The sequence below is a fragment of the Trachurus japonicus genome, chromosome 19 (assembly GCF_045865225.1).
Source record: "Trachurus japonicus isolate A0001 chromosome 19, Traja_1.0".
In the NCBI taxonomy this organism is placed as follows: Eukaryota; Metazoa; Chordata; class Actinopteri; order Carangiformes; family Carangidae; genus Trachurus; species Trachurus japonicus.
The window spans coordinates 9,050,632-9,078,269 of NC_140925.1; the positions used below are offsets into that span (position 1 = coordinate 9,050,632).

A 27,638-nucleotide genomic window follows, 5' to 3' on the forward strand; every position below is an offset into this window, starting at 1 on the left:
CTGCTGAATCAAGGGGTTGTAGTCCCAAAAAACATTCAGGTCTTAAGACTTGTCTGTAAAGTCGGAGCTTTATTCCAAATGTTGAATCATCATCTTAAAAGTCTATTTATAATCCCCTACCGAGTAGACTTGGCTGGTAAACCTGAACTGATCTGTGTTTTCCTTCCAAATGTCCTGTTCTGGCCTGGTGCCAATCTGGTCCCAGCTTATCACAAATGAAGTACGTGTTAAACATGAGTTTGATATCTCCTCCCAGGCCTAATTCGGTGTCTGAGCTGCTGCTGTGTGCATATCAGACCTCTATCGCTCTTGTCTGTGAAGGCTGTCCCGCTCTGTCCACATATCAGATTATATTTAAACAGAAACATTTCACTGATGCAGGAATTTCTGTGTGATGCCGCGCCACAGAGGGTTTAACGTCAGCTCGCGGCATTTTGACGAAGGACGATTTGTTTGCTTTTAATTTATTCACCGTTCCAGCTGTTTTCCGACCGTCGTCTGGCACGCCGCTGTGGCCTCGCTCTGAGAAATCCAAGCCATTTTTATCACACCAGCAACACGCTAAATGGCCCCGAAGGTCTGTACGGAATGAGATAATGTGAAAGTCCGGTTTCAAGTGCGATGATCCCCTGATCATATCCTTTTCCCTCTATTATAAGGAACAGCCATCTCACGAGGGTCTTTTGCTCCGTTCCGATCTCTACGCGCCCCTCCTAACCTCTTTCATCTGGCAGGGCAGAAACTCCATTACAGACGGGGCAAGCTGCACCTGCCTAATCTAACTGGCTATTTAAACAGCCTCAGAGAACAGCTGTGATTTCTCCTTTTTTCTTTCATTTAAGTCTTTTCTGCAGCAGTTTGACCTCTCCTGGAAGAACCAGATCAAGAGCACACAAGGTTGTCTTTTCCCAGAGGAAACTCCTCTTGATTTACGTGTTGATTGATTTTTGCCTTTATGGTTTTTCCTCATGTCATATTACAAGGCAGTGTTGTTTTCCAGTATTAATTGTTATTGAATGAAAAAAACAAAAGAGAGACAAGTCATGTTTTGCACTTCTTGTGCAAAAATTGATAATAAAAAAAAAAGTTTATACTGTTGAATTTGAAAAAAAAACTTCTACTTCCACTAACCCTGTATGGATGTGATATGATAATGGCACATACATAATTTTAAAAAAAAGATAAATATAGAAATTAATAACAATTTGTACACCAGCTGTCCCAACACTAGCACCACCCCTCCAGGTTAAAGGAAACATTTTCACATTAGCTTTGTACTTATAGGACTTACCACAGCGAAATTTTGCCAAATTGCTGATGTTGCATTATCCTCCAGAAATCCATTCTTCTTCGCTGCTCTAAAAAAGTAGTCACTAGAGGCTACACAACACAACATGTGTTGGCTAGCGCTACAAAGAAGAACTGGTTTCTAGGAAAACATCTGATTTATCTTACGTTTATTAACAAATTATGTCTTATCTAATCAGAGCATAGACTCACCAGTATTGTAAAATTTTCTGCAGCACCATGGGAATTTCCAGAACTTGTATTTGTATCAGAGCAAAACTACCAGTAACGAGCGCTAAGGATTTGTACACTCTCTATATTTCATAATTATGTAGAAAAAATCCTGTGAGCACATATGGAAATGTTCATATATGAGTTCCTAATTAAGATGAATATAGAGTGGTGGGTATTTGTCTCCAACCCCATTGTGCTGTTTGTGTTGCAGCATGGCAGTGTCCTCAGGGGAAAGTAAGTTATGTGAGAAAAATCAATACTCTTGATAAAGGTATTTTGTTTCCGCCCCCCATGGGAATTGATTTTATGTGAGAGTGCTTAATGCAGCTGCTTATGATTTATTAGTCCTTAATGTGGTTAAACACTAGGGTACGTGCTAATTGTAAAATGCTCTAGATCATATCATTTATTTAGCTTCGCAATCACAACTAACCCCGGTCCTCATCTTTCTTGTGTAGTTCTTGTGTGTGAAAGCCAGGTGTCTTTGCTTCTCTTCCATCAGCCGGGACTTTTTTAGAGGTGGTTAAGTTCCTCTGTTTTTCGAGCAAAACACTCATTATAAAGACAGGCGCAGAATATTCATCTGAAGTCATGATTTCAACCTTGAAAGTCACAATAGCTTGTCAACAAGCTTTGAGGACTGACTGAAAGCTTCTGTTGTATTCGTCGGCTCTATAAAGAATCCTGAGTTGCTTTCAGCTTTTAGACACATTAAAGGTGTTCTCAGCATTTCAAAGACAAAACCTCAACATTTGTTCACCTCACCTTACATCCAGTTGGCATATTCCTCTCCCTTCCTCTCCCCCCTCTTCGTCCTAAACTTTACTCAATCGCCGTATTGCGTTTCCTGTGGGAGCTCGGCTTAAAGAGCTGAGCTGAGGGTTTGTGAAAGTTGGTTTGAAATATGTATCTTAACGCGCAACATTAGGAGGCGCTCAGATACAAGCTGCCATGTTCCATCATTGCAAATGTTCCTCAGACGGACCCCAGAGCACGCTGAAGGAGCCAGTCCCGGCTCATACATTTTTAGGCCTCTCTCTGTTCTCTGCTCTCGTCTAATTTATTTTTGTTTTGGAATAAAACCAGATGACCTTTCTATCAGAGTGTGTGTCAGTTGAACCATATCTGATTCTGCGGTACATTGAAGCGGAGCGTCCATAGATTTTACTCAGTCACTTCCAAAAGGCAGAAACATTGATATTGCAGTAGTTTTCCTGTAGATCTTTACTCCGTACATGACATTAGCCAGGAATACAACACCCGTACTTCCTCCAGTCGTGAAAGAAGCTTAAATCATCTCTTCATCTCTATAAACCACTGTCTCCTCTCCTGTATTCAGTTCCTGTTTTTAGACCATTACCTGAGAAAGATCAAAGCATTTTAGCATGAATTTTCTGAATGACAGTTTTTTTTTAGGTTAACAAAGTATACATGAACAAGCTGCTCAACAACAGCAGTCTTCTAATGAGTAAGCACACAGTCGTGCAGTGACAGGGGGAAAAAGATTCAGAGAGAGAGAAGAAAAAAAGCAGTAGTTGCTCACCAGCTAAAAAAAATTGCAGCATTGTGTTGTCATCCACACTGAGCGGAACCTCTTGCAGTTGAAAGAGATGGCAGTGGAAACCAACACACTTTAGTCAAACTTATCTGTCAAAGCAAATTTGAGAAAAGAAAAGGCCCTGGGCACATTTCATGGCTGCAGTTCCTTTAATTAATTGGAGAATTGAGATGTGTGGCGAGCATGAGCGCAGGGCTTGCTGTGTGGGAGCTATTGTGCGGTGACTGGTCTGTGAAAGAAAGAGAGAAACGTAGAAGGGAAAAAAAAGAAATGCCTCGGCTTTTCTCCCCAGATAAGATTCTTGACTTTCAAGCTGTGTAATATCCCTGTTAAGCTAATGAACGGAGCTAATAATTCATAGTAAGCCCTCCATGAGATGTACAACATGAAGGAGATCAAGCCGCTGAGATGTGAAGAGGACGTGAATAGAGTCCTGTCCTCATCCTCAGCTGCACTGATCTCACAACAGTGATCTGAAACCATCCCATAGTAGCTGTAAGTCAGCAGCAGAGCAGCCTGCAGCAGCACAAGTGGTAGTAGCCATTAGCAGTGTGTCAGTTTGCTTAGGCAGAAGTCCTCTCCCCGGGTGAGACGCTCTGAACTCAGCTGGGATGGACTAATCACTGAATCTGCGCCAAGAACTTTCTGTCAACCTCATTTCTCAGTATTTAATATGAATATTATGATAATGTATTGTAACCCAGCCACAGTAGCAGGCCAAGCTGCTGTCATCCATGTAACTTTCTTTTAATATTACAGTTTTGTCATTGTCCTGTGTTTGTCCTTACTACCACCATTGAGTGAATTTTAGCTACTGGATCTAATCTTCTTGTGAAATGGGCTATGAAATGGCACTGTACGCTGTCACCACTGCCATATTCATGAAAGAGGGACAATGTCCCTTATGTCCACATAATGTGCGCTAATTAGCACCAGCTTGCATGATTGTGTCCCTGCCTTTATGAGCATACCCGAGGTCTCACAGCGTTTTCTTTATTGTCCTTCAGAACAAAATGTTCATCTACCGCGGGAAGGACTACGAGCGCTGGGAGGATTTCGTAGCGCGGCTCCTCACGCAGTTTCCCAACGCAGAGAAGATGAAGACGACCACGCCGCCCAGCGAGGACACCAAGTGCTCCTCCGGACAGTGTATCCTCAACACAGCATAATTGCATTTTTATTTTTAGCATGTGTTTGTTAAGGATCACCAGAGTTTTGCCAGTGCACATAATGAACATAAATGTGTTTTTTAAACTCCACATAGATTATATAATGAAATTATGGGGCTTTACTGTAGTTTAAACAGTGGGTCCGGCCCCTCAAGTCTGAATTTCAATGTGTTCTTAGCAAAATATTGAAGCACTTATGTATCGTTTGTGTGTGAATGTGCATGTTTAGAAGAAAAGCCCTACATGTGTTGAGAAAAGCTGAACTGATTCTCATTATTATGGATTACATGCTTGGCAGAAATAATGGGAATAAGCTCATCTTTTACAGTTTGATGTCATTGAACACTGATTAACAGTAATGTTTCCAATCAGGTGTGGGGTAATTGTGTTCTTTCATCAGAGTGCAGCAGTTTCATTTTTCTCCTTGACGTTTCTGCTGAAGACATCCAGTGTTTCACGGTGAAAACCATCCTCGACCTGCCTGCCAAGTTCCAAAACAAACCGGTGTCTGAACAAATAGTGAGGTAGGCAGGATAACCCGTGCACAACACACACACACACATACACACTTGTTTCTTTACAATTATAGACTCTGTTACTCAAAGTCACACAGCGTGCCTTTCAATCCTGCGAAGCCCAATTTACTCTCCTCAGTCAAACTCACAAACAATTTAGAGAGCTTGTGATGACATGCGAAAGTGCATTTGTTTTTTTTTGTTGTTTTTTTATTATTATTTTTTATTTAATTCTGAGTGTGGAGTGTGTGAGGGACCACTGCAGTGAAGGTGATTACATCTTAATGTTACTGTGAATCTGTGTAGAACAAACGGCGTCTGACCTTCTTGTCGCTCTCGTGCGCTGTTAACTTGCTACAGCCATCTGCTATTAGTCACCGTGCCAAGTACAACATCGTTTCTCTGACATCATTAATACCTTTGTGCCGTGCTCCGGGGCCACAGCAAACACTGCCCCCCCCCCCCCCCCCTCCTCCTCCTCCTCCATCCATCCCTCCCTGCACTCCCGCTTGTTTGCCCAATCTGTACGCCGGCCATGCACCGCATCACTCAGCTGTGCAAATTCACTTTGATATGCCACCCAACGCATCAATGGACATAATTAAAATAAGACATTTACTTGGAAAAACCTTTAGGCAAATATACCTGGGCACCGATGTTATCACAAGCCTGCAGCATTGGTCACGTCCCCCTGCATTGATCCCTTCAGCAGCCTGTTGGCTTGTTTGCTGACTGTGTCTGATTGGAATATGTAACTCTGTTAATATCCCAGATTAGGCAGCCATGTTTAGAGAGTAATAGAGGACTGTTCCACATCAGCTGTCCATCCGTCCGTCCGTCCGTCCGTCTTCCTCTGCCAGCCCCTCTTTTCTCCAGCTCTCAGCACGTTTTTTTCCCGCCTGTCTCTCTCTCTCTCTCCCTGTCCCTATCTCTTTATTTTCTCTCATTTATTCTTTCATTCAGTGCAAAAAGATCAGCGGTGCATAGCAATGAGACTGAGCTGTTAGAGCCAAAGGGTCGCAGCAGCAGCAGGCACAGCAACACCCCCTTTTGACCTTGCTTTGTCCAGACCACGCCACCGCATCAGCTCTGGCCTGCCAGCTAATGGCATGTAAAAGGTTTAATTAGGGTACTACATCAGATTTTTAAGCTGCTTTATTAATCTGTTCGTCAGATCAGAGGTGTAGAGGCTCTGTTTTATTTTTTTATTTTTTTATTTATTTTGTGAGGTTAATACCACGCTCTCTCAGCTGGTTTGGGAATGGGTCTCATCATGTTCATTAAATAATGTGTTGCCCTTTGGGTCTGATCACAGAGGGGAACATCTGGTTGTCAGTACAATGTAGGAAGTGGCTCAAGTGTCACTAGGGCCAATTTATCTGTGTGTTCTGAATGTCACCAGAGCTATGTGTGGTCTGTTCATTCATAAAATAGTGCTAGAAAAGGTTGTTGCACCCCATCTGCACACACTTACTGCTGCTGCTAAAAAACCTTCTTTAAAAGAAAAAAAAAAAAAGCAGTGGCTTTGGAACGGCACTGGTTCATTTCATATTTTATTCATAATGGTTTGCTAATAAAGTTGTACTGTGCTCTTTGAACCATATGGCATGGCTTTAAGAATCGGAAAGGCAATATGCTGGATGAGAGTAATAGATCTGTACTTGTCTGCCCAGGAAAGTGTGAGTGTGTAATTCCAGTGGCAAGACACACTGTTACAAAGATGGACGAGGAGCCAGTCAGCTGCTCCCACAGCCACTCTGCTGCACCATCTTCTTCCTGGTGTGAGAAGTCTATTAACCTTGTTCGGCAAAGTTCGTCCCTGCTGGTCATGTGCCTCCGTCACACACGCTGCAGCTTCTCTACATGTCTGACATGTCGGGCAAACTTCAGCAGCTGTCACTGATGTGCGCCAGCCAAAAAAAATCATTTACACTCCATGTGGATGAGACCAAGTCTTTAGACGTCTTGTCAGTACCAACATGCTAAATGCCACAGCTCCTGGCACAGGCAGCCTGGAAGGGAAGGGAAGGGAAGGGAGGGGGGGCTGTCCTGTGTTTGACCTGGAGCAAAGCAATCAACCTCTGAATCAGGCTGTAGATTTCCCATAACAGTTTTAATTTACTCAGGTGCTGATTTTCTCTCTCCACAGCTTCTACACGGTAAATGAAGTCCATAAATTCCAGTATTCCAGGCCAGTGAGGAAGGGCGAGAAGGACCCCGATAATGAGTTTGCGGTAATTACTGTTTTGTTTTGTTTTGTTTTCCTGTCTCAACTTTGCTCCTGTCATTTCAAGTATTTCTTATGTATTCTGTTAACACCAGACGCACCTCAACACCAATTCCTCCTGTGAATGAAGTTTTGATTAAGCCAGTTTGAACTTCTAAAATTAACATAAAAGCTAATTAGTACTGAACTATAATACTGTATACACTGACTATATACTATAATATACAGCATTTTAGCAACTACAATGCATGTATACACAGCTTGCAATTTCAGGGCCCAAGAGTAAGATTTAGAAATTGATATCAGGCTGCAACTCCCCTCTTTTTCTATTTGTATCCCACATTTTGGAAGTGACAGTTTCTATCTAGAGGATGTAAACATAGTATTACACGGCATTTTTCTCTCTCCCCCTTAAAGATTTTTGTTGTCTCTTACTCGCACTCCACTAACAGGGGAAAACTTCTGAATAGAAAAGCTCAGAAAAGTGTCCTGAAAAAAGGGCTTTTCTTCATTTTTATCTGTCTTGATCAGGTCTCTGTTTGTTTGTCTCCATATCGCTACGCCCATCGCATCGTGTAATTTATTACAAAACCCCGCTGGATTATTGTTTGAGGTCTGTGCCTCGCACAGTCTTTTAGTTGTCTCCAGTAGAGTAAATCAATAGTGTAGCAGGGCTCTCATTTACATAGGAAGAGGATTTCATGCCAAGGAAAAGTAATACGGAGGATTTTATTTTGTTTTTAAAAACACAAGGAAAGCATTTGCCTGCAAAGTAGATCCAGACTAAATAAAATGGCTGGAAGGGATCCAAATCTGGTTGCCTAGTGCAACTGCCGAGCTCTGATTTTATACATGTAACGAATGATGTTTTTTTGCACATTCAGTATTCAGGTTGCAAATCTACTCATGCGTCCGTCTGTATGTTTACTTTGGCATCTTTTCAGCAGAGTAGGATGATGTATTTAACTTAGACTTGATGCTGTCAGTCGTGACAGAGAGGTGATGGATATCTCTTGCTAGACACATTGTGCCTGTCAAACTTATTAAACGTGTCAACACGCACACAGATCTGTGTCATTTACCATGTCTACGAGGTGACTCTCTTTACTTTAATCTTTCATGCTGGGGTATTGTTTTTTTTTTTCTTTTTTCCTCTGACGCCTTGATAAAGACGGTTTAGACACTGAAAACACCTTTCCAGGGAAATCATCATCTCCTGTGGTGTGTGTTTTGTTTTTTTCCTAAGATTTGGAGTCCTTATTTCAGCTCCATGATTAGAGCATCAGAGGAGATTCCATCTTGTTTGGGTTGTCTGTGAGCAGCTTTTAATGAGCTGCCATTCACACAGGGAGGTAGTGGACACCTCCTTCCCACCAGCCCACATTCAATCCCTTAATAAGCCTTCAGTGCACAACCATTACATCATCTTAATCTGATTCATGCAGGAGTCTTGCAGCTCCTTTCAACACGGTTTGGCACAAAAATAGCTGCTGATTGATCTGCGCTTCGTCACATTGAGTTGATTTCTGTGGAACAGTTTTTTTTTTCCCACTGCGTTATTTAATGTTTTTTTTCTTCTCCTTCTTCTTCCGTCTGCAGAACATGTGGATTGAGAGGACCACATACTCCACAGCATACAAACTTCCTGGCATCCTGCGCTGGTTTGAGGTGAAATCGGTCTCCACGGTGAGTACTGGCCATGTGTGCCAGGCGGGCCTCCTAATCAGATGAGGATCTGCAGCCTTGCTCTGAGGCAATCGATATGATTTCTCTGCTTAAGCGGTATAGACAGCTGCACGGACGCGGGCGTGCCGCTCCCCGGACTAACGACAGGGCACGTTCGCTCTCTGCCAGAGGGCCCGCATCGATTCACCCAGCTCTCCTTAAAGCCTGTTTCCACTGAAAATAGCTACACAGCACAAACGCAACTAGAGCAGAGTTCAGAACTCACTCTGTTGTAATTCCCCCTGTAATACAATTACCTGGATTTCCCAATTGAAAACCCATTGATAAGAAGGTGGCCCGCCGTGGTCGATTCTGCACTTGGATCGGGCAGAATTCCTGTGCACTCCAATGAAACTGCATTCATTTTTATTATCTTAGTTGTTTTGACTAATTAAAGCGCTACTCCCAATTTTGGGCGTCAGATGTTGTCTGTTGGAAGAGGCGCTGGGAAACGAGAATAATATAAGCCGGAGCACAAGAGCAGGTTACAGCATCAGTCTGTCTCAACCTTTTAATGTGTCGTTTGTTTGTTCCTAAAGCAAAGGCACTTAGTGTAATTATGCTAGTTAGGTATTTGACTATCATTTACTTTTTGTCAAAGTAATTTTCTGTGTCTGTGCTGGTGAAAAGGCCTAAGAAAAGGGAGCATCTCCTCTCCACTCTGCTTCCCCACAGCATCACGTGACACCCACATGGATATTTATCTCCCCACGACAGTCCTTCTGGTCCTTACATCCACAATCAATTCCTTTAAAAAAAGAGAAAAAAGACCTAATCCTTCCCCTTAACTCCTAATTCCATGTAGTGAAGTGTTATTCTCCATCGCCACACTAATTCAGAGCAGAAGCCTTCAGGCTGGGTTGGAACATACTGTCAGGAGCAGCTTGCCCTCCAGATGAGGCAGGGAGAGGCCAGGTCCCTGAGGTCAGACTCTCTATTTAAAGCTTAATGACTGGGCTGAGATTCGCCAAAGCTAAAGCCTTCCATCTGACAATGCTTTTTATCACGCTGGCCCGAGACATACCGGCACAGATTGGAGATTTGTCTCCCTGGCACAGCGTCTTATCTTTTTTTGGCCGGGGTCTGAATCTGACATTTTACTCAACAATCCACTCATGTTTCATGTAGATTCTTTGTCTCGAGCCGCAACAAGGTGATTGTTTTGTTTTGGTTTGTTTTGATTTTTTTTCATCCAAAGTAATGAGATTGCCCCCATGTGGAGTTGCACGGACAGAGTGGGAATTTCCTTGCACACAGTGGTGGAAGTAATGACAGCATTTCCAAGTATTTTATTCATCTTCTCTCAGAATTGCCAATCATATTTTGTTGACTTGGGAATTGAAATTCCTCTACACCAACACGCTATCCATCTTCATTTGACAGTCGCAGATTCGTGTATGGGCGCAGTGAAAAATGATTCATTGCCTCTCTATCCTACATGATTTATGTGTTTAGTTAAGGGTTCCTGTGCCCATCTTCTAATAACCTGCCGAAGACAGAACGCTTCCACTTTGTCGGTGGGATCGCAGCGACAGTCGTGATGTATGTGTAAATACAGTAAGTGCTGAGAATATCCGCTGACACCTTCGCAGGAGGAGATCAGCCCGCTAGAGAACGCCATAGAGACCATGCAGCTGACCAATGAGAAGATCGGCATCATGGTGCAGAGGCATCTCACCGACCCCAACCTTCCCATCAACCCCCTCTCCATGCTGCTCAACGGGATCGTGGACCCAGCAGTCATGGGAGGTTTTACCAACTATGAGAAGGTAGGCAGCATTAAAGTTTTTATTCTACCTGAACCTTTTCTTTTTTTTTCTTCTTTATGTTAATAATTTCATTTTATTGTAACAGGGGCTTTAGAGTCAAAGTGAGGGTGAAAAGATTGATGCCTTTCTCATAACCTGGCCGTAAAAAGCGAAGCCAGAGGCAGCAGGCAATTAGCTTAGCTTAGCATAAATGCTGGGGAAGAGGACGAGGAAGAGCAGGCAGCCTGGCTCTGTCTAATAAGTAATAAAAAGAAAATCGTACCATCAGCACCTTTTAGGCACATTGCACATTATACTCAGTTACTACCTCCATCCTATCTGCTCAGGTGCTGGAGCCAGACTAGCTCTTTCTCTTTATTCTCAGTCTCTTGTGCTAAGCTAAGTCTTCCTGTCTGTAGCTTATGACACATTCAGATATGACCACACCTGAACAATAAGCATCATTTCTCCTAAATAATTAAATATCATAATAATATTTGAGCTTGAAAGTTAACTCTTGACCTTGGGAACTGTTATTGTATCAAACTAAGTTCCTGAACAAGCAAGAGAGTAAGTTGAGTTTATGTTACATAGTTAAACTAATAAGGTAATTATACACTTCATCAATTTCTAAAATATGAAACTATATTTGAAACTTACTCAGAGGGACCGTATTTTCCCTGGGTTTGATTTCATGCTTTGAAAACAAATCATCATCTCATGCATATTTCAGTTCCCAGCCTCTCCTCCCGCCATCAGCCTTAATATTTTCATCACTGCACTTATGACTACTCACTCTCATATTGTTTGCCTCTCGACATTACAGGTCATCATAAATCCCTCTTTGTTTTTTATTGACCTAAGCCTCTTTTTTTTCCCCATTTGGAAAGCTCCAACCAGTTTTCACTGAGTCCAGTTGTTCAGTGCTCTCACTGGTTTATTGGCTGCACAGTCCATTCACCTTAACACCACAGCAACTCATGTAGAAAGGGGGAAACACTTCTTACCTTGTGTTAATAAAAAAAAGAAGTGCCTGTTAGTTTTCTGGGGTATATCAAAACCAGGTATAGATTAATTTTGGTCTTGTGAAGCGGCGCCGTATCAGTCAGGCGAAGTGCGACGGGAATTCTTTGCTCTTGGGTCACTCCTTCATCTCAGTGAAATAATACAGCTGGCGGAGGAGAGACGGATATTGACTGGATTTTTCTCATCTTAAAAGCCCCTCCCACTCGTTTCCCTATTGAATCATCACTCTCCCATTTCTCTTCTTTTTAATATCACAAACTCTTCCACATTTCTGAGTTTTACTCCACTTCCTCCTTTCCTGCAAACACGCTCACTCCATTATCTCCTCTCCCTCCTCTCCAGGCCTTCTTCAATGACAAGTACATGCAGGAACACCCAGAGGACCTTGAGAAGATAGAGAAACTGAAGGACCTTATCGCCTGGCAGGTGAGACTGCAGCCCAGAGTGGTCACACACATCTATGTGAAGTGCATATAATCATGATAAAGCATCGGATTGTAGTTTCTAAAGCGCCCATCTGTCTCGCCGAAGATGTCTCACCACAAAATGACCCACTTGTTTACTTTTAAAGATGACATTTTATCATATTTTCAATAACATATGGAAGTACTGAGCTTGAACTGGATGGTATGGAGAGGCATGTGAATTCATACCACTTGGCCTTTCAGTAAATTGAACTTAATTTGCGTGAATTCGCTTCGGCCTATTCACTCAATCTTTCAGGTGCTGAAAAATTTAGTGACCCTTTATGTAAGTTACCATGGTTTCAATTAATAGTTTATTAATGGAAACAGCACCGGAAAATTGGGAGTCATGAACCACACGCTGTGGGTCTGGCAGATGACACCAGGCAGTGTGGTTCATCCACGGAGACTCTAAAGTGCTGCAGGATGCTTGTTCACTATTCTGAACAGCGTTAGAGCATTTATGTCTGAAATGTTGTCGCCCTTCTAAAGCACTGCAGAGGCACTCGTAAAGGCCACAGCTGAAATATTATATCATCTGAAGAATTTGTGCGTGCACTGGTGAGAGTGTCCAGTGACTGTAACTGAAGTGAGCAGAGGAAAAGTGTGTTAAAGAGTTCAGTGGGAATAGGAGGGAGGGAGGGAGGGAGGGAGGGAGGGAGGGAGGGAGGGAAGAGTGCTGAAGCAAACATTCTGAAGTTAGGGAGGATGCTCTGCTGCGTGAGGAGACAGCGAGAGATCAGCACTGGCGGTTTTGCGAGCTTTGCACCCTCACTGAGCCTGAAGGAAGTGCACACGCAGCAGATAAGAAATGTACATACGCAGTACGCACACATTGTTGGAATACATCACAACATGTCCTGCATGACACTCAACACATCTTGGGCTCATTTGTAGTAGGCTAGTTTTGTTCTCCAGACAAATGACAGAGTCGTCCTCCCTTTGGGATTTTCCAGCTCGCTGCACTGTTTTGTTTTTGCCCTTTTTTTTTTTATTGCCTCTCTTAACTCTGGCTGTAAACTAAGGGTCAGTTTAATACTGGGGATGTCATGGTTTCCTTGCCTCATGGTTCACCCTGGAATTGAGCTCATATACAAGACGTTTTTCTGTCTGCTGCCTATTGCTACTTGTGAGGAAAAAAGAGAAAGTTAATTGAATTTTCAATAGTTGTTCCTGTCTGTGTTGTTGAAAAATAGGTCAACTTTTTGTTCTGTATCAGTGCTGGAACTCCTACGAATCTGATTCCCGGCTCTTTTGTGTTTGTGAAACCTTTTGTCTTTATATGATTCACAACAGAAATATACCGGCCTAATATTGCCTCTCTGCTTTTGTCATTGAAATCCTGATGTCATTTCTGCTGCTGCTCGCGTTCTTACTTTGCCTTACAAGTACGACTTCTTTTTATACATAATTATTGTTTCCATAGTCGGAGCGGTTGTTTTTCCCAGTTTATTTTTTAAGACGTTCTAATTGTGTGAAGATGTGAAAAGGTAGGAAATCACAGTCTGATGGAGCAGGTGAAGGGAACCCAAAAATAAACATCTCCGTGCCTCATCACTCCTGGAAAGAATGATATATATATATATAAAAAACTGAGACATATCCATTATTTTTATAACCATCTCGAAGGAAAATCTCACACAAAAAAGTCTTAGTTTCACATCATTGTCTTGGTTCCAAAGTGATGCTCAGGTTTGATGGAGCCAATTTTCCCTTTCGGCATCAATGCGAGATTTCAGTTGGACTAAAATAGTGTTAGAAATTACACTGCAATTTTGAAATCATCATCCACCCACAATCCACAGTGCTAATTAGCTGGAGCTCTGTTGTACGCACCAGTCGTACCAGTGAGAGACAAACACGCTGCTTTATACCGGCAGCTGCGTCAGGTTAAAAATGTCCTTCACATTCTCTTAACTAACTCTTTGAAATCATGGCGGCGTGCGTTTCCCTTAAGCAGAACGCGATACGATTGAAGTCCGTTTGGTGCGATGCATCATAAAGACGTGTCACAGAGACACGCAGAAATATGTTTTATCAGCCCACGCCTAACATACGCATGTGGGAAACTTAAAACAAAAAGAAAGAAAGATGGTTAAGGCAGAGTTGTTTTGTTGATTTGAAATTGTATCAGCTGTTTTCTCGCCAAAACCAGCGTTGCTTGTGTATCTTTTGTCTGGAATCGTCTAAATGAGACAAATGAAGACGAGCCTGCTCCAATGAACAAACTAAACACGGAGAAATGAGCCAAGGTGCCCTGTTATTCTGAATACCCACTGTCCTCAACCAGTAATTAGAGGGGAATGAGCTACTGGAAATTAGAAAATTAGGTCTAAGGAGGGGAAAAAACATGATCCCCTGCAAATACAATGTAGATGTTTCTGGTTATTATTAACAAATGTTTTGGACAGATGCTTAAATCCCTTAAACTTTGCACTTATGCGTGATCCACACTCAGAGTATCGGTGAGATCAGTAAACTGAATCACAGACCATCAACAACATTTTCACAGATCTTTTAGCGACAGTTCTGTCTCTACAGTGTCAGTTTGAGTTTTTTACTTGTGGCTTTGATCTGACTGTTTAATAGTCTGTCCAACTCGCCACCATGGACATCTCAAAGACATTTTGTGACCTTCAAAGGTCATGAAAGGTCTTAATATGTCATCATAGCCTTAATAACCAGGCTTCTCAAAGGCAGCGTGGCTGTCCCAGCTCCCTGGGGTGCTGCAGCAGCTCTGAAGGTACAGAGCAACGGGGTTCAACTAAGAACAGTGGCTTCCAACAGACACCAATGCCATTTCTTTCATACTTCTTGTTAACTCAGTTTATTGGCAGCTGGGCCTTCAACTGTAATGACTTCGTTCCGGTTGGATGATGGATGTTTAGTTTGAAAGTGATCTTCATGGAAACACGTCGAAGGAACGTGCAAACGTATTGAGCGACATCAGCCCCGCGTCTGTCTGGAAATACAGAAAATCTTTGCTTAAGCAGATCACATCACAGAGAGACATCAAGGCTAAGAACTAAACAGTAAGACTGAACATCTGTGGCTCACCATCACCCATATGATAGTGTTTGTATGTTCGTTGTTCAGCTGCTGAAAGGACACTATTACACAATCAGATTGTCTGACCTTGTTTGCTATGTGTATATAGAGTTTTATACAAAGTGGGTCTGGTTAGAGAGGTGATACCCACCCTCTGGTATTGGTTAATGATTCTCATTATCAGGAGAGAAAGCCTCAGGAGTCTCTGTGCCTCTTGACATTTTTATACCCACATACGGATGACAGCCAGAGGCTTTGTGTTTCCAGGTCGTCCCTCCTCCCATTTGTTCGTCTGTCCATTTTCATGAACGTAATATGTCAGAAACACCTTGAAGGCATCATTTGAAATTTGGCACAAACCGTCTCAACCGACTCAAGTACGATCTGATTAGATTTTGGTGAGAAAATGTCAAAGGTCACAGTCAGTGTTGGCCTCCTGAGTGCGATATCTCAAGACTTCTCACTTTGCATAAACATTTAGGCTATTTGGCCAAAGGTTAATATGACCATAAAACACACTTTTAGCCATAACTGGACAATTTATATACTAAATATGAAACCATTTGACACAGACACCTAATAGGATTAAATAACTGATCACATATCCGAATGGTCAGAGAAGGTCAACGTCAGTGTGACATCATAACGTCCAAGTGCAAAATCACTGTGGCACAGGAACAGAGGGGAATATTGTGACCATATTTCCTCCATCTTGACTGGTTAATGGAGGCGTACAACCACGAGCCAGCGATTCCAGTTTGCCTCATGCAAACTAGAATCACTCTTGTGGAAGTGGAGCTCTGGAGCAGTACCCATGCTGGATTTCATAATTGCAGCCCAAGGTCTCCACTGTTTAATTATGAGATATTAATATCAGCCAACATGAGATAATATCTCTTACTGATGTCCTAAATCAAAAACCTGCTGGAGAAGAACAAAAAAAAAATCTTTCCTAAGGAAAAAAAAAAAAAAAAGTTATTGTAGCCTATATAATTGAATTTCTGAATACATGCCTCTGTGTGTGTGAGAGTTTGCAACCTTGAGCCTAAGTGTCTACCACAATGAGCTTATCTCCATGCAGCCACCAAGCAGGATTCTGTTGCCATGCCGCCACTCAGCCGCACTCAATCATCCTAAGGTCTATAAAAAGATGTGGGTATCCTGGGAGACGTGAATCTTGCCTCAGCTTTCACTCTCACCGCTTTTTCTTCCCCTTTCTGTCTTTTTTTCATCTCGCAACACTTTGTCCTTCCGACTCCTCTCTCACTCCTAACCCCTCTCTCTCTCTCTCTCTCTTTCCCTCCCTTTCTTTCTTTCCTTCACCTTGTCTTTTTTAACTTTCTGCCTCATCCTCTCTGCACCGGCTCTCCTCCTAGAGGTCCCAATGGTGATGATGAAGGTGCTCAATATCAGGGGAAATCCTCACAAGGTGTCTGTAGCCTCCTCTCATTTATCTTTTTTTTGTGCTAAAGCTTTGGGTTTTTTTCTGAGGAGAAAAAGTACGGCACAGTAACTAACATTCAGTGAGTGAAATATCCAGGATCTCAGCTGCTACGATACATGTTCACCGTCTCTGCTGTTTAATGCATCAGCCTGAGAACCTGCAACCAGATGATTTTTCTCCCAGCGTCACATTACAGATGTGCCTTTCTGCATTTGTGAGTTTTTCTCCCAGTTAATGAGCCTCCCCACACACACACACACATGTTGAAACAGTGATTAAATAAAACATGTACCGTTTGAGATTATTACAAAAGGTTGCATCACAACACTGAGCTGGTGTTGTGTGCCAGCTGAGTGAAGTCAGTTCTCGCTGTAGCCTGCTGTGGAGGGGCAGTCTGCCCTCCAGGAAAAGGAAGAAAGGCGAGTATGCTCTAGGGAATCAGAGGTTAGCACACATACGTACAATACACACAAACACACACACACACAGTCTTCTCTCAACTGGACCAGCTATGGCAGATACTTCACACACTTTCCTTGTACTCTGAGCAGATTCTTTGTTCCACTTGCTCAGGGCTTAGGTGAATATGTTAGCTGTAAAAGCTGCTGTACTTAAAATGATGCACTCTGAAGTTCAGTGTTTTTTTTTAAGCACAAATGCACCAGGACAGATTTATATAAATGTTTGAATCAACCCCCCTCTATAATGATCTTTATATTTTTTGTCTTTACTTATTCATGAGCATAAAAGCATGAGCTGCTTTCTTTTCATGTTTAACAGTATTTCTTGCTTAGCAATGAAACAGTCAGCAGCGAGGCAATATATTTTACAGTTGCCATGGGAAAGAAAAGGTCTCCTACTAGTACACATGTACAAATGATCTGTAACATCTCTGCTGGTTTCTGGCCAGTGTCCGTGCCGTCCATCGCTGCCTTACCACAGCCACATAACGAAGAAACACCCGGTTCTGGGGGGGTGGGAAAAAAAATACATATAAAAGCCTGTGAGTTTTTCCTCCAAATACTGACTCCCCACAAGATGATGCTTCCTCCACTTGCCAGATTTAGTCAGCAGAGCTGCTGCTGACATTGACTGTGGCACCGGGGGTTTTCTAATTACTGGTTTTCACCAGTTCCAGGCTCTGTCTCGCTCTTTTCCTCTCCCATCTCCCTCCCTCTCTCCCTCCCTCTCTCTCGCTCCTTCTACCTGAGCTGCCCCTGTTATGTATTAAGATTTTGTTATTCACCAGCTGCCTACAGTGTGAGAGGCAGCAGCGTGCTTGAAAGGGTGCATTGCGTCTTTATTTGCGTCAGAGGTGGGGAGGAAAAAAGAAAAGATCCCTCACATGCGGTACATGCCTATGCATGTAATCTGTGTAAGTGTGTGTTTTTCTTACTGCCATGTTTAATTCACCTGTGTTATGATGATTTAACTTTGGTGGTGGGAAGGCGGGTGGGGGTGGAGGGGTATCATGGCAACAGCCTTCTCTTATATAGGCTACTTCCTCCTGGGCAATGATGCAGTGATATTCTCACTTTCAAACTGATGTACATCCACGGCCTATGCTGAGTAGGCACAGCCTCGGGGCCAAAGGTCATATGAACTAAATTGGATATATGTCGTGGAACAGTAGCTTATTTCTCTGATGAATGAAGAGCCATCATGTAACTAAGCTCTCATCTCTCTGGGGTATGTTGGATAAAGGTTTCTTATGCTGCTTTTTTTCCTTCTTTTTTTTCTTCGGCAGATCCCGCACTTAGCTGAGGGTGTCCGCATCCATGGAGAGAAGGTCACCGAGGCACTCAGGCCTTTCCACGACCGCTTGGAAGCCTGCTTCAAGCAATTGCGGGAGAAGGTGGAGAAACAGTATGGCGTAAAGACCCTGGTAAGAGCTTTTTACCTGTTTGTGACCTTTTCCCTCGCATCAAAAGTACTTTGTAGCTCAGCTGGCACTCGCGTCATTTTCACCATTTTCTCTTCCCCTCGCACAATTATCTGAAATGACTCGGAATGAATCAGGTTAGACGCTGGAAGAGGTTCGAGGGAGAACTAAAAATTACATCAAAAGGAAAGAAAACAGGAACAGCATGAGACTCAGTGTGGAGAGGATGGGAGCTAGGAGCGAAGGAGGAGCATTTAAACACAGCAAAAAGCTATATACCCCGACGCTGAGGAAACTGAATTCAAACAGGAACTAACAGACTTTTAAACACGTCACTGGGGATGTCCACAGCCGTGGCAGCAGAGGAACAGGTGGAGGATTTGAGGCGGCTAACACTGAACACACTGCTTTATTCACTGGGACAACTGAAAATCCTTCATGCTACTGCAGTGCTTCCCATCCTTTCTTGACTCCAGTCCCATTTTGACATCACAAATTTTTGGCGACCCCAAATTTTTCAGATATTTTCATATGCTGCATTTTATTTGAACTCGATTTATATTCGATAAAGTGAAAGTATAGAATACAGTTGTTTAACATTGTGTGTGGTGTTTTTAACATGATTTTAAAAAGAATAATAATTAGTTAAAAAATATTTTATCCATAATTTTTTTTATCAATTACTAGACATTTCAGGCGACCCCATTTGAATTTCAGGCGACCCCACGTGGGGTCCCCACCCCAAGGTTGAAAAAGACTGTGCTACTGCATGGGAAGTCATTTGTATATACGACATTGAACGAGACACATAGGGAAGCTCAATGCTAACATTCATTTGAGCTATGACAACAACAAGACTCAACACTCACATCAGTGTGGATTTGATGGGAAGGTGGTCACTTTTGGGGACACTGAGGTGAACAGTTAAAGAGAATATGTTCACACTGTTTTCCCATTTGTAAGTCATTCAGAATAAATCCCCTGCGTGAAAAAACAGACACACAAACACAACACATAAGGCTGATAGAGAAAGCTGCACATGTTCTGCTGTAAGTTTCCAGTAAGTCGTCCAGATACAGTGAGAACACGTGTGTCGTGGTGGGTGTAGTGATGCGCTGCCGGGGACTTCCTGCAATCTCTCTCCTCCGTTATAGATTTAATTTTTGCTAGGCCAAGCTTTTCCCTCGATCTCGCCTGAGGTAAAGAGGCCCGCACTCAATTTAAAGGGAGAGGGTGGTGACCTTTCCAACGAGAGAAAAGCCATCACTTCCCAGGGTGTGATAATAAGGTTATCCTATCAGATGTGTGATGGCCCCTCTCTCCGCTTCAAAAGACTCTTTTAAATGCAGAAGGATTCATTGTTAGCGCTCTTGTTACCAGATTTTCCTCCCAGCAGGTTTCAGCAGAAATGAGTAATACCAGCAAAAGTTTTTTTTTTCTAACTTTAGCTCTGTAATGTACATAATGTTAGCAAATTATACTCCTTGTGACCTTCAGAATTACTGCTTTTCTGTAAGTGCAAGGATTTCTCCTGTTGTCTCCCATAATAGACAGTGTAGTTATAGACTGAAGTGTTCAACTGCAGCAGAGACATTGTCATGCTAGCTAGCAAGGAGACCGTATATAAAATAAGGTCTTAGAGCCGTTTCGAAGGACAGAGACAGAGTCAGGAACTGTCCTTAACCCCACAACTCCATACACTGAAGAAAATGTCTTTCAATATTATTTTTTTTCTCTAAGCAAAGGTCTCAATAAACTTGAACTGTATGTTATGGCAGAAAGTACTTGAACAAACGCAGTGAAAAGTCTGTAGATACTCTATTTCAAAATATGAGTGTATTAATCCAAAGTAAATTCTTGATTCAAGTTTCATTTTGAGCTTGATGCTAATTTGGAGATGCTTGCATGCTAAACCCATCAAACAAGTCCCTTCCTCCAGTCAATAAATAAGGCAATTAAGAAAATGTATACTTTTGCGCACTACACACAATGTTTATGAAACAAAAAAATAAAAAGTGAAAACTTGAAAGTGACTTTTGTATTTTTTTCTTCTTCGCGGTGTCAGCCGGCAGCAGACGAGCGGCGAGGGTCTCGTCCACACTCCATGGTGCGCTCCTTCACCATGCCCTCCTCCCAGAGGCCGCTGTCCGTGGCTTCAGTCACCTCCATTTCCTCCGACAACTCCCCCTCCAGGCCTGGCTCAGACGGGTAACAGCAAGTTCAACCTCTCTGTGTCCTGTGGTCGTCCAGTTTGAGCAGTTTAAAACTTTCTGTCGTCTTAATGAATCAGTCTCAAGCCTCATATTTAATATTGCACAGAGAATTTTGTTTTAATTTCATACAAGAAGAGGATTTGTTTCTTGCAGACTGTCAAATACAGTATATGATTAAGAAAACAAACAGTAGAAGTGTTGTGTAGTTTTTTCATGTGCATCTTCTCTGACGTTAATCAATATATTTATGAAATTAAGCGTTCATTGAAGGCCGTATCAAAACTAAATAACTACACACAGAGAACAATCCAGTCCAGTCCAGGATTGATAAAGATACATCAGGTTCACAGACTAGGAAAGAAGGTTTGATCGTATAAATACGCTACTATCTTTTATTCAGTTTTGCCCTGGAGCCTCTCCTGCCAAAGAAGCTGCACACAAAGTCTCAGGACAAGCTGGACCGGGACGAACCTGAGAGGGAGCGCAAAGACAAGAAGAAGGAGAAGAGGAACAGCAAGCACCAGGAGATCTTTGATAAGGAGATGAAGACCACGGAGATCCTGCTGCAGCCCGCTGAAGCTGTCATACTCTCAGAGACGGTACTGTTTCTCATCTTTTTTCTTTTTTTTTTACTCCAGATGCTTTTTGGAGCCATCCTCTGCTCCCATGCTCTTCTTTTCTTTTCTCTCATCTGCTGTTCAGTTGAATCTGCTGTTGATACTAATGGTTGAAAAAGGAAGAGGGGAAGAATAATATAGAGTCAAAACCGGCACTTACTGCGGTTTGTGACATGTCATGGTATCTTTTATCTACTGTGGATTCATGGATTTTCACACTTTCTGATATTTTGGAGACCTTCAATCTTTCTTTCAGTTCCACCAAAACCACATTAATCAAAATCTAAAGGGTGGATGACCATGAAGTTTTCTAAGCACATTTGTGCTCCCAAAATCATTCAGAGTCATTTATCTTTTTTCTGAGTTTTTTTTTTCTATCAAATCAAATTAAGTTAATTTACAAAATAATTCATGGCAAGATTAATGTGAAAATTATATTGTGGGTTTTTTTTACATGATGGCTTTTTATTTCTACACTCTCCCCTCTCATGTTGCTGCCACACAACAGCTCCCCCTCGATTCTCTCTGCACTCTACATGTCTTTATCTTCCCCCTCTCTCCGCGGCGCTCATGTTCCTCTTCACCCCGCTGTGTCCATTAACGCAGAGGTATCACTGTGTTCTGCATGCCCAGTGGGAATGTTCCCTGGCTAACAGCGTTGAGATAAGCACAGGAATGGGATCCAAAGGGAGGCCCCTGGCAGCGGTGGAGCCGTCTGGCTTGCGATAGGAGCTTCCTGCCTCAGGGGTCAAGGCTAGAGCACCTCGGGGTCTCTGGAGGTTACCGAGCAGTCAGCAGTTGCATTTCAATGCGTCATCTGGAACGGAAACAGCTTCTTAACCCTCAGTGCAAATTACATTTTTGCATTTTTAACATCCCAGATAAAAAATAAAAAAAATTACATCCCTGAATGAAGTTTGCTCTTGTTTTCGGTGTCTCCCTGGTGGCTGGATGTTTGAGTCGGGCCAATTACAAAGTTGTTTGTTAATGTAGCCTACAGTGTGGAATAGCCCTGAGGACGTATCTTTTCATATTCAAATTCCAGACATGATAAAGCTGGAAGAACACAGTCTTGCGTGCAAACAATTATTTGTAACCGCAAATAAGATATTGCAACCCAACGAGCCCATTTATCCAAATGGTTTCTCCTCCAAGGATACAAACAGCCAGCTTAGTACGTGCGTGGATACACACCAAAACAGCCCCAAAGGAGATGTGAGACAAATTTTCTCATTTAAATTATCTTTTATTGATCTTCTGTTACATTTTATCATAGACTCAACTCATTTACCACGTAGTAAATTTTGTTCCGAGTTCTGTTTTATTGACTTGTTGTGTAATTTAGGGTGTTATGTCTCTCCACGTCAGCGACAGCCGTGGCCGGAGGCGTTAAGTTTCCGTCCGTCCCGCTCTCACTTATTCACATCTTTTTTGTTTTTACTGTCCCTCCTCCCTCTTCTCAGTCTACCGTGTTTTGTTCGATCTGTGGTTTTATTTTTTATTGCATTTTTTATGTCTCTTCACCGGCAACAGCTGGAGGCGTTCATTTTTCAGTCCGTCCCATTCTCAGGAGAGTGATATCTCAGGAACGTCCTGAGGGGAGCTCCTCAGATTTGGCGTTCACTTAGACACAAAGCTGAATACTAGATTTTAGTGGTCAAAGGTCACTATGACCTAAATCAAGAATTCACACAATAAGTATGATTAACGGTCACTCTTTTCATGCTCCGAAATGATTGAAAAACAGGATGACCATACCTCCATCCACAGGACACAAGGAGGAATGGTGTTTATGTCCCATTGGAGCTCAGAAACTTTTTATATTTATTTTATTTATCCTTTATTTAACCAGGTAAAACTCATTGAGATTTAAAAACTTCTTTTACAAGAGTGACCTGGCTAAGAAAGCAGTGCGCAAGACAACACCACATAGAATTATACTATCTATCTATCTATCTATCTATCTATCTATCTATCTATCTATCTATCTATCTATCTATCTATCTATCTATCTATCTATCTATCTATCTATCTATCTATCTATCTATCTATCTATCTATCTATCTATCAGCATAAACATTTACAAATTACATAAGGCAAACACAAGAGTCAATGGATCTTCGTTCTTGATCCTTTAAAACTGATCTGAACTTAGAGAACAGTGTAGATGTGGTGAACCAACACCTCACTAAGTCGCTGTATCTTGATTTCTCCTTTAATTCGTGTCTGTTTAGGATATGATTCTGGACAGACCAGATCAAACTGGCAGGTTGACCTGTCCTCCTCCTGTTTCTACTCTGTAATGACTCTGATCATGTCTACTTTCCTACAGATCAGCCCCCTGCGGCCTCAGAGACCAAGGAGTCAAGTTCTCAACCAGATAGGTGGAGATCGGCGCCTCTCCGTGTCCCCCGGGCCCCCGTCATCCTCCTCCAACTCCACCTCCTCTCCGGGGCCTCCACCCATCACACCCAGAAGCAAACTCTCCTTTAGCGCACTGCACGCTGTTTCCAGTAAGGGCGAGCTGATTTTTCCTGTCTCTTCCATTCAAACACACACGCACCAAATAAGATCTATTGTCTTTGGACCGGAGCTCGGCCCTCTCCGCCTCCCCCAGGCTGCGTTTTTACATCTTGCATCACTGTTACCACATGCTGCGCTCCACGTGATGATGCTCTTCTACTGTATGTGTGACGTTAGCTCCACTTCTTTAAATGGCCATGCAAATTACAGCTGTCAGCACCTCCAGATTTACCTCTAAATCTGTCTCTTTTGTCGCTGTGCTGGCTCCTAACACCAACATCACACATAATGACTCTATGTGTTAACTCTGTTTATAGAGGAGGCTCATTAACGCATGGAGAAAACCTGCTATTGCTGCTGTATCAAATAAATTCAACCTCGCTGCATTCAGATATAGACACGACTTCAAATTCACACATGATTCCTTGAGTGAACAATTTTCCACTGGTGCAGTTTTCTGACTCGGGTGAACCCCTCTCACCTCAGCATCTCTAAGTTTCAGGTTTCATGTTTAACAATTTAGTATTTCACTACTATAAAGCTGGAATGAATCAATACAACAGAAGCTGAGATGCCAGACTGTAGTGGAATTCATGGGTCAAGCTGGAAAAACAGTGAATGCAACACTTGCAACTCTAACAGCATCACAATTATCAGCATCTACTTGTTAGACTGTCTCCGCTGGCCTGGTCGTCAGCTTGTAACACAGGCTCCTCATTATACATCTGTGGTAACATTTAACGTTAACCCTCTGTCACTATTATAACTCATGTATTAAATATTTATATAGAGCGTATAAAAGCTTAATGGGGGTTAAAGTGAAGTGTTACCAAATCTCAAGGCTCCACAGCTGATGACATCAGCAGGGTTAGTTCGTATGTATTATTGAAAGAAATTTTTATCACTTATATTTTAATCTTCTATTTTTTTCCCCTTGTTTTTCAAAACATACCATTAGTCTTAAAGAGGAGAGATGTGATTTGTGCCGTGTGTGTTTTGTTCTCGGTCCCTCGCCTGCAGTTCTAACAACACTAAAGTGTTGTGGGGATGAATGTGATCTGATGTTCTTCCTCTCGCGCAGGTCTGGAGCTGAACGGGATGGGCTGCTCCGACAAGGGTGAGACCCCTCCTCCGCTGCCGGTGAAAGGCAGCACGGCTGATTATGGCAACCTGCTAGATAATCAAGACTTGACGAGTCCCTCGACGCCTCCGCCACCTCCGCCACATCAAAGGGTAGGTGTTTTAATTAGGCCTGAGAGGAGCTTCTTAATGATGCATGGCACTTATAATGAAACAAGAGGCCACTACACGCAATTGACATTTAGGTCAACCTCCTCCACCGTTTCCCCCCCCCGTCCCCCCGTCCCCCCGTCCCCCCGTCCCCGTCCATTCATGTCTTTGCATGTGCAGGCGTGTTTTACTCTCCCGTTTGCTCGTCAGTTTGATGATCTGTGTCACGGACGAGTGTGGGCATCGTTCAGTTAGCGGCGAGGGCCTACACCCGCCTGTCCACCCCGCTGTTATTTATACTCATCCCACCCTTTACCCCGCCGCCGCACCCCGATCCGGCGCTCAGACGTGATTGATTGGATGATTACTTTACCTCTCACATCCATCAGGAGCTCTCCCGCTGTTAATCAGCAGCTCGTCTCTCCACACTCACCGACGCTCTACGCCGGCCGTCCTCTCGCCTCGCCACTCTGTTAGCTAATCTTATTTATCCACTGTCACGGCCCATGGACAGGTAGTAAAACGTAGCCTGGGCAGGCCGACACACACACACACACACACACACACACGGTGGTGGTAGAGTGACAGCAACGTAGTGAGAGCAGATGTTGTGAGACTGAGTGACAGTCGCTCTTCAATTACAGTCCTTGATGCTGTCGGAGGTGAGGTGGTCGACAAGCACTCTCTTTGTCTCTCGTGAGCACAGACGTCTGAGGAGGAGGGTCACATAGGTGGAGAGAAAAGCACAATATTTCAAACTCTCTCTCAGTCTGGGCTGAATAACATCAAGATTTCAAGTTTTTTTTTAATTTAAAATAAACTCATAGTTTGACTCATGGATAGAAGGAATGAATGTGGCTGAAAATGGCTCAGCTTCTGACAATTACGCAGTCTGACAATTTAAGGCACAGTTAAGACACCTAATCTGACATCGTGACCGTCTTAAATGTTCTGTAAGCCGATCCTGGAATTAGTTCTTGTGTTAAAAGACCTGTCAGTCATTTTGAAGGTGACGGCAGCTTTTAATCCTGTATGCTGCTGTATGAGTTTGTCTTTATTTGAGAAAGTGTTGAGATTTCACGGTTGTTTGTTTTGTCTGTCCGCAGCCCGGTCCACCTCCTCTGCCCAGCAAGACCCCTCCTCCACCTCCTCCCAAGACCACCAGGAAACAGGCCTCCATCGATTCAGGAATTGTACAGTGAACAAAGACGCTGACAGTTAGGACCAAACAACACACTGACAACACAACAAAAAAACACCATCAACAGTAACCGCCTCACCCCTCCCCGAAAAAAAAAAAAAGCGGTTGTTTTTTACCCACACATTCCTCGCTCCCTGTCCCAGCTTGACAAGATGAATACCTCACTGCAGCCCACCCCCTCTTATCATCATCTGTTTTCTTTTTTTTTATCATTATTTTTCATTTGCCTTCAGTTTGACGATGATGCAGTCCGCAGCAGGGAGCATGATGCACACATGAGTAGTCACTGAATTTGTAGATGTCGTCTACAACTGACACCACGCCACTTCAAGACTTTTACCATGACATGAGATTGTGTTCAGATAGATAAGCTTGGACCAACAGCTTCCCAATACTGACCCACTCTCGAGTATATGAGAGCACATAGCTCATTAAAGTATAATTCCTATCGCTTTTTATTCATATTCCCACTATGTACAGAGGTTTGTATATATGATTTGATTTTATTTCAGGTTTTTTTGTATGTGATTTGATCATGACTCTTTTTGTATTAACGTATCATTAGATTAAGTGGCATTTATATGAAACAAAAAAGGGCCTGTAGGTTTTGAATTGACAGGGACTTGACAGAGTTGGTATGTGAGAGCCTATCATGGATTTTATTGGTTAAAAAATTTTTGGAGTGCACATACAACTAACTCCTATCACATTATCATTGTTCAGACCTTGTCCTAGATTGCTGTAACCATGGATTTCAATAATATTGACTGTTCCCAATTCACTACTGACATGACTTCTGAATAAACTTTAAAATGTATGTATTTTTAAAAAAAAGAAAAGATCTTTGCCTCATTATTTTGTCTCCAGCAAGAGATGCTGAAAATAGACAGGAGTGTTTGTACGTTTCAGAAATCCAAAACAAACCGTCAATCTGTACGTTGTTTCCTCTCTTCCACTGAACACAGAGTAACGAAGCTTTCTGCCGGCTTGATTGACAGCCTTCACAACAGCCACTTCATTATCAACACACAGGCGCTTTTTGCCGGGGCGTGTTACGCCACAGAATGACTTCTATATAGGCTAATGCAATCTCATTTACATAATGCATCCGCTCACCAAGCGATCATTTCTCATTTTCAAAGCTGCAAGTGTGAATTTGGAATGTGGCCCATATTCGAAGAATAGTTGAGCAGCGTAGATGAGCCAACAAAACACAGGTGCCAACTCCGTCCTGCCTCATGCAGCCTCAAATTCAGCTTTCATACAAGCTGCTCGAAGGTCATGCTTCAAATTTCTCTATTAAAAATTGGAGTTTCTTCACATTGCTGCAGTGTAATAACACATCAGGCGAATAACTTAATCATTTTTTTATGGTTTTGTTTCATTTTGTTTTAAAATTATAGATTGGGTGTCATGGGACTCCCATCCAAGACTCACATACTGACAAGGTTTTTGCTCGGCTTTCTATGCTTGACGGGTTTAATGTATTTTGACTCTAAATTAATGATTGGAGTTGAACCATTAAGT

General features: G+C 42.6%; 1 protein-coding gene across 2 annotated transcripts in view; it reads left to right on the forward strand.

Moving 5' to 3' along the window:
- dock1 (dedicator of cytokinesis 1) overlaps positions 1-26,950 on the forward strand; it is a 181,537-nt gene extending 154,587 nt beyond the window's left edge. For both annotated transcript variants that reach the window (XM_085760739.1, XM_085760740.1), the window contains exons 41-52: positions 4,087-4,228; positions 4,691-4,772; positions 6,913-6,997; positions 8,590-8,676; positions 10,308-10,484; positions 11,832-11,915; positions 18,193-18,330; positions 20,393-20,535; positions 20,941-21,139; positions 23,490-23,670; positions 24,762-24,913; positions 26,017-26,950. In XM_085760739.1, coding sequence (XP_085616865.1) covers positions 4,087-4,228; positions 4,691-4,772; positions 6,913-6,997; positions 8,590-8,676; positions 10,308-10,484; positions 11,832-11,915; positions 18,193-18,330; positions 20,393-20,535; positions 20,941-21,139; positions 23,490-23,670; positions 24,762-24,913; positions 26,017-26,112 — 1,566 coding nt within the window. In that variant the 3' untranslated portion in view covers positions 26,113-26,950. The remainder of the gene's footprint in view (positions 1-4,086; positions 4,229-4,690; positions 4,773-6,912; positions 6,998-8,589; positions 8,677-10,307; positions 10,485-11,831; positions 11,916-18,192; positions 18,331-20,392; positions 20,536-20,940; positions 21,140-23,489; positions 23,671-24,761; positions 24,914-26,016) is intronic.
- The last annotated feature ends 688 nt before the right edge of the window (positions 26,951-27,638 follow it).